Source organism: Gavialis gangeticus, unplaced genomic scaffold (genome assembly GCF_001723915.1).
Source record: "Gavialis gangeticus isolate Ggan-Ray unplaced genomic scaffold, GavGan_comp1, whole genome shotgun sequence".
In the NCBI taxonomy this organism is placed as follows: Eukaryota; Metazoa; Chordata; order Crocodylia; family Gavialidae; genus Gavialis; species Gavialis gangeticus.
Genome location: NW_017729032.1, coordinates 158,819,584 through 158,826,851, shown reverse-complemented (window position 1 = coordinate 158,826,851; position 7,268 = coordinate 158,819,584). Strand labels below are relative to the sequence as shown.

General features: G+C 43.6%; 1 protein-coding gene across 5 annotated transcripts in view; it reads left to right on the top strand.

Annotated features, from left to right (window-relative positions):
- Positions 1-7,268, top strand: part of PPP2R3B (protein phosphatase 2 regulatory subunit B''beta) — a 116,685-nt gene that overhangs the window by 41,120 nt on the left and 68,297 nt on the right. Inside the window, exon 1 of one of the 5 annotated variants that reach the window (XM_019524173.1) lies at positions 1,388-1,705. The exons of the other annotated variants lie outside the window; for them this stretch is intronic. Coding sequence (XP_019379718.1) covers positions 1,559-1,705 — 147 coding nt within the window. The 5' untranslated portion in view covers positions 1,388-1,558. Of the gene's footprint in view, positions 1-1,387; positions 1,706-7,268 lie in introns of those variants that run through there. 5 annotated transcript variants of the gene reach the window in all.

Sequence of the window (7,268 nt, the reverse complement as noted above, 5' to 3'; positions counted from 1 at the left end):
TCGATATGCCGCCTTAAAAATCAACTATCAGTATCGGCTCCCAATCCCTCTGTGTACCCCTACTTTTAATCCATACCATCCTCAACATGTCTGACTCTCACCTAGTCCATTCATTGCTTATACCCTCACTTTCCAGAAAAATACTTCATACCAAGGTCAAAGTGATCAGGGAAAATGAAATGCTCTTCATCTAACGCAAATAAATATTCATTAGTTTCCCACCTTTTGTCCATTGTTGCTTTCCAGTGTTCTGCGGCCCTGTAAGAAGGCCCAATTTCAATTTCTCTGTTCTGTGTATTAAAAACTAAGACCTGTGGTCACGTTAGCATCTGTAACTTCCTTGCTTACAAAAAGTCTTAAGTTTCCTTTTTGCATGTGTGTAGTGTACCTGCTGTGCTGCATAATAGTGCAGTTTCTTGGGTGCATACAAAGTTGCGGCATATGTAGTTGAAAAACTTTTTAAAAACCCACAAAAATGTAGGGGAGAACTGAAACTTCTTATATACCGAATGGAGATGGTAAACAGGATGCCATTCTCTCAGTTTAAAACAATACTATTTATCAGTTAATTTGGGAGGATCTTCTGTACTCTAATGAAGCCTCAGCCCTAAAGAGCTACACTAAATTGAAAAATAAGGGCCTGAGACTGGCAGCTCCTAACTGTAGTGCTGTTGAAACATGATCAGTGAAGTCTCCTTTAGGGTGTGTCTTCATTTGACACTTGCATACTTTCATTTAGGCAAGAAAATTTTGTCCTGACTAAGCACTTTGAGGTCCCATCACTAAATCTTCTCTTTCCTAGTTTTAGCTTGCTGTCTGCAAGTCTTTTGGTTTTTTTTTTTTCCAAATAAAAAAAGTGTTCCACTGTTTTTTATTCTTGTTTTTTGTAAACAGTTCAGGCAGAAATCACTTGACTGTGAACACAGACTCATATTGCAACATTACAGACAAGTGCATAATCTTCATTTCATGAAACTAAATTTATCCCTGCGAGTTTAATTGTAACTTATCTTAGTTTTTTCCTTATGCATTCTAACATGGCAGTCCCCTGATAAAGGGCTGGAAGACTTGGAAGGAATGTATTTGCTGTGTAATAAGAATTTAGTCTTCAGTGACATGTAGCTGAAGTTAGCATTTTGTGACCGAAGGAAATAGGAGGGCTTAGTGGTAGCTACAAACTGCCCAATGCTGGCATCTTTACGTTCCTTCAGGGTTGTTGTTTAGTTTTTTTGTTTTGTTTTTGTTTTGTTGTTTTTTTTAAAAGAGTGGGAAGAGTTTGTATCGATGGAAAGAAACAACCTGTTTGGGGAACCATACTATCTTGTTTAGATTCTGGAATGCATGCAGAGGGCAGGCCCCCAAAGTGCCTTTCCAGTCTGCTGTGATCCCAGCCAAGTTCCTTTTAATGTATGGAGCAGGCTAGTTGAGCTGGCTCCCTTCGAATACCACATAACTAAAGCGCAGCTGCTGCTTTAAGTGGCACTGTGTGATAACGGAAAGGCTCTGCTATATTTACTACCGGGACTTGAGAGCCTGGACTGGCACATACAGACATTATATGAAATCCGAAAGCATGAGGATAAAGGAGATTTCCTTGAGACAAGATCCTGATCTAAGAAAGGAATTGGCATTGCTAGCTCGAGGATGTGATTTTGTTTTACCTTCTAGATTTAAGAAGAGACTGAAAGCTTTCCAGCAGGTCCAGGTTTGTTTGTGTCTCTTGTGTAATAATGCTTCTCCTTGTGAAGGCATAACTTTCAAGTCTGTCATGTTTTATGACTGGAAAAAAGTTAAGTAGGCATATTTGAGTGACTTTAGGTGGGTTGGTTTTTTTTAAAAAAAATACAAATATTATGTTGAAGGGAGGGACTTCTATTGCACTTTCCTGATGTTTTGAATTGTGAACTTGTTGCAAGCCAGAATAAATAAAGTTGTTTAGCATAATAAACACATTCATAATCTCTACAGATGTTTATGAATTGATAAGCGTGACATGTTTAATACTGTAGTGTTTCCCTTGCACTGTGCACACTTCTATACAAGCTGCAATTTATTCCTTGCTGAAAGTAGGTGCACAAAATCAAGTGGAAGTAGGCTAAATAAAGCTTTACTCAAACACAAGTGCATCTATTGGTATCTATATTTTAAGTTGCATAATATGAGGTGCTTTAAGGCACTAACATTTCAAACTTTGTGTTTGGGTCTAATGACTGCAGTTGAGAAGTTGTTGCTATGCATGGTGTGCCTAATTGCTACTTTGCAGCCATTGTGTTAAGTCTACTATTTTGTGAAGAGTTTAATTAGGAGTACATAGTAGAAATGCTGCTGATTTGTCCACATTTCTTCAGAATGTGGGTGCTTTTAAGCAAACTATCTTGTAACTTTTTCTTCCCCAAATGTATTAGCCTAGCTAGGATTGCTTAATCCAGGGCTGTTCAATTTGTGGCCCATAAACCACATGCAGCCCCCTAAGGGTTAAACTGCAGCCCCTGGGCTCCTGGTCTGGATGTTACTCCCTCCATTTTGCTCTCTTGCTGCTACTGCTGAAGTCCCCAGGCTCCTCCAGCTTATGCTGCCTACTAGAACCCCTGGGGGTGGGGCACGCCAGTGCAGCACGTGGTGCAGGGGGACATGGGGACCTTCTGTGGCATTGGTACCAGTACAGGGCAGTGGGAGTCATTCACCATGCAGTGGAACCACACTGCTCTGCCCACACATATGGAGGGGCTGTATGATTTGATGCATTGAAGCCAAAGGGCTTGTTGGGCTTGTGTGGGTTATTGGGGTCCCATGCAGTGTGGCAGGGAGAAGAGGGCTCTCAATGTGCATTTGTAGCCGACAGTGTGGTGGGGTGTGGGGACTCGCATAGCACATGGGGAAGCAGAGCAGGGTGTTGGAGAGAGCGCCACGTGTGGTGTGGTATGAAGCCCAAGGGTTTGGAGCCTGTGTGGTGTGTGGCTGGGGGGGTCTACAGTTCCTAGCCCTTCTAGAAGTTGGACAGCCCTAGCTCAGTCAATGCAATCACAAGTACCAAAAATCTGCATTTGGGTGACACCTAAGGATAAACTTTTTTTTATAGCTCTGAAAGAACAAGAGTTAATGAATTTTTCAGCCACTCATTTTTTCATGAATTAGGGACACCACTATTCCCAAACATTGACATTGTATTTCATGCATGAAACTGTTCTACCTCTTTGTTCTAAAGAGTGACAGCCAAACTCAAGTTCCTAGATTTTAGAATTTAAAATCAATATAATCTAAATATGGCCTGTGAGTTGAAATCTTAATTCAAGTTCTCATAGTCTGGTGTTCCTTTCAGGTGACCTTCAAGAGAAGGCCAGGGAGCCTCATAACCCAATTAGATTAATATATTGGATTAAGTGCATTAAATACTAATATATGAGTTTTGGTCAAACTGAGTTGTCTGAAAAGATTATCTCTCATTTTAAAGCAAAGTTCCAAAACTGATCCTGCTATCTTAAAGTATTCGGTATGAGATGTCATTTTATTACTGTTCTAGTTAGTGTTGTCAATAGAAAAAGTATACTACCTGAAGGCAGCTGGAGAAGTGCAAGAAACTAAAATGCCATATGTGTAACTTAACTCTGTGTATCAAAAGATGCAAGATTAAATTCTTAGAGGGTGGGGAACACAGCTGGAGGCAGACATATTTAAGTGTGTGTGTTTGTACATAGGTATCATCTTTTTGCTAAAAATAAAGAGCCGCCTACAGGGTAAGATTACCTTGAGCTATTTTATCAGTCCAAGTACTTAGATAAACCAAGTGATTTGAAGGAGAAAAAAAAAAAATGTAAATATTGTTCAAGGTCAGAAGGAACCCCTAAAGATCATGTAGACTGGTTATGAGTACACATATTAAGGGTTTGGACATGTAGCTAAACCAAACTTGAATAAAACCACCTCTATGCAACTTTTAACTTGCATATATTTTAACACCAGTTGTAGTTCTTCATGTGGGCCAAGAATGAACATTTACTAATCGCTTTCAATCTGAGTTGAAACACTTTTGCTTTTGCATAAATTTCAATTTAACATACGGATGCCAATAATTTTAAAAACATTGTTACAACATGTAAATATACATTGCATAAAATGAATTGCTTCTAATATTTACAGAAGGGTGAGGTGAAATTGAACTTCTACTTTTTTCTTTAATGTCTTATGAGCACTAGCAATTGAAATGAAGGAGCAGGGTGGTTGAACTTTTTAAAGATATTATCTATTCGGATGTTAATTGTAATGTTTGTGCCTGCTATGGACTTGATGTTTTGGGGTAAGTTGTAATGGGCCCTCCTTAAGGATGCTCATGTTGAAATTGTGTAGCTGTTAACAAGTCTTAAATAGACAAGTCAAGTTATTTTAATTGCACTGTTACTTTGGCAGTCATGATACTGTCACCTTTCTTGTCTCTTAAATGAGCTAGGGCAACTTTAATTTTCTAATTCCTAAATTTAGGAGGTAAATCTCTTGGGCCTTCATACTTTATAAACCAGTAAAAATAGGGAGGTCCAAGCTGTTTGCAGAGTGTCTTTGCATACTTCTTAAAAATAGTGTTTGAATGAAATATTTGACTTGTTAGGCAAATGCTAGGCTTCCTGTACCAGACATAGCTATTAACACTATAGGTGGGGATCAATACCTAAAAAAGGAACACAACCTGATGTACTGTATATCAAGCTTTTGCTTTTAAACTGGGTATGAACATATGTAGCTAAAACATTTGCTACGAGTTTGTTCAGGCTGATTGATGGAGCTATAATGGCTCCTGGAATTTTTGAGTCAGTGGGCTTTTTAGCCCAGAGCTCTGAACGTAAACAACTCGAAGCACAATATCCTTTTTCTGCAGCGGTGTTTGATGGAGCCAAACGAATCGAGTTTTTTGTGAAAGTCTTCTACGGGACTGAAAGAGGAATTTTTGGTAAACTGGGTTGTCCAGTAGAGCCTGGGGACAGGCTCTTTCCTAGCAGCTGTTTTTATTACTCGGGGTAAAATAGAGGAAGAATTGCTTTTTCTCGGGAAGCCCTTTTAAGCAACCGGATGGGCCTTTCACAACTGGCATGGGGTGGGGGGGAGGGGAGTAGCTGCCTCCATCCAAAAATCTTACCCTGATGTTAAAAGTACTTTTCTGCTCGTCCACAAACTTTAAGTGAGAAATTTGCATTGACCATATGTGAAAGGAACTAGTTGAGAGCTTTTAATTAATCCTTTTAAGCAGTTATACTTATTGAATGTAATTCTTGTAATACTGGAAAAGGCAGCTATATCCATTTTGCTCATCAGTTTTCCTGAAACTCTAGAGTGAGAACATGTTGTGATGCATCAACTGTGCTGGAAACTGAAAGATGTGAACTGAAAGGTTTATTACTTGCTGATAGCTGAGTAGAGTGTTTCTTTCCACACGGCAGTTGGTGACATCCCTAACTGTCACAGAGCTAGCACGTCAGCCACATTACTAACTCCAGTCATGTAAGGAAAGCTCTATTTGAGGTTGGGAGGCAAAAACATTATATCAAAAATACATGTGTATATATAATTCACACTGATATCCTGGTATTTGGTGAACTAAAAAAACCCTTTGCTGTTTATGAGCCTTATGAAATGGTCCAGCTGTTAATATGGCATTGTAGATTTATCATTTTAAGAGTGATTTTAATCTCAGTGCTACTTGCTTTCAGCAGGAAAAGCCATTGTCTGAATTTTAAACTACCCTTTCTTCAGTTTTTTTTTTTTCTTCTGAACTTGTATATACAGGCTTTATTTCCATCTGAAGTAATAGCCTAATCAGCCTGTAGACAGAGCTCCTTTAGCTCTTAGCTCTTACAACTTTCTTGCTGCTTCCCCCCCACCCCCGCTTCATCCCCTCTTTTTAAAATGTTCTTTTAGCTCCTTAAAGGCAACTGTAGCTAAAAGTTTAGTGATCTTTTTATTCCCCCTGCCTTTCCCACCAAGTCACTGAAATCTTTCCAAAAGAGCATTAATCTTTGAGTCTACAAGCCACAGCATATTGTACTATCTATAACGGGGATGGGCAATTATTTTGGGTTGAGTTTTGGCAAGCTGTCGAGGGCCACATGGGTAGCCCTGCCCTCTGACATGTGCCTTGCCTCCTGGTCACCATCTTGGGACCAATGTCCCAGGGCCAGCACTGGTGGGGCCCAAAGCAGGGCACAGGCTGGCAGGGGTCTGTGGAGCCAGGTTGGGCTGCACCAGCAGGGAGAGGGGGGAGCTGGCCCAGCTTCATAGGGTCCCTGCCAGCTGGAACCCCATGGTCCTGCCACCCTGCTCTGGGCCCTGCCAGCGCTGGCCCTGGGACACCTGTGTGGGCCCCATGCTCCTGCTGGCTCCTGCACCTGCTCACTCCCAGTGGCCCCCAGCCCTGTGGTACAGGTCAGGGGCATTGCACAACCCTGACTCCCTGCTCACTGGCAGGGAAAAAGCTGGTGTTGGGCATAGGGAAAAGCAGCCCCTCGCCTGCCCCATGGCCGGTGCTCCCTGCTGCAGCCACTCGCAGCCTGCATGGAGCTGTCCTGAGCAGGTACTGGCAGCCCAATGCAGGCTGCAAGCAGCTACAGCGTGGGGTGCCAGGCATGGGGCGGGCAAGGGGCCACTTTTTTCCTCAGCACCAGCGTGGAACCTGCCCCCGCTTCCGGCCTGGGCCCTACCGGTTCCAGGATCGCCTGTTGGGGCTGCGTGCGGTGGCGGCAGCAGCTGCTGCCCCCCCCCCCCCCACACACACACGCTTGCCATTCTGGGCAGTGTTTGCTGCTGCTGCCCACCTGGAGCTCGTGCACTGGGCAGCCCACAGGCGACAATGGCAAACAGTGCCTGGTGCAGCAAGTGGGGGTGCTGCAGCTGCTGTTGCCATACACGGCACTGACGGGAGAACCCAGAGTCGGCTCAGGGCCCAGACTGGCAGTGGGGCCAGGTTACAAGCTGGTGCTGAGCACAGGGGAACAAAAGTGGCCCCTCGCCTGCCTGGGGCTTCCTGTGCCTGCTCGGAACAGCCCCACGTGGGCTGCTAGTGGCTGCAGGAGAGAGCACTGGCCACAGGGCAGGGGAAGGGCTGCTTTCCTCCATGCTGGGAAAGAGCAGGGAAGGAGCCTGGAGAAAAGCGGCCCTTCCCCCACCCCACGGCCAGCACTGTCTGCTGCAGCTGCTTACAGCCCACATGGGGCTGTCGTGAGCAGGCACAGGCAGCCCCAGGCGGGTTGTGAGCAGCTGCAGCATGGGGCACGAGGCAGGTGAGG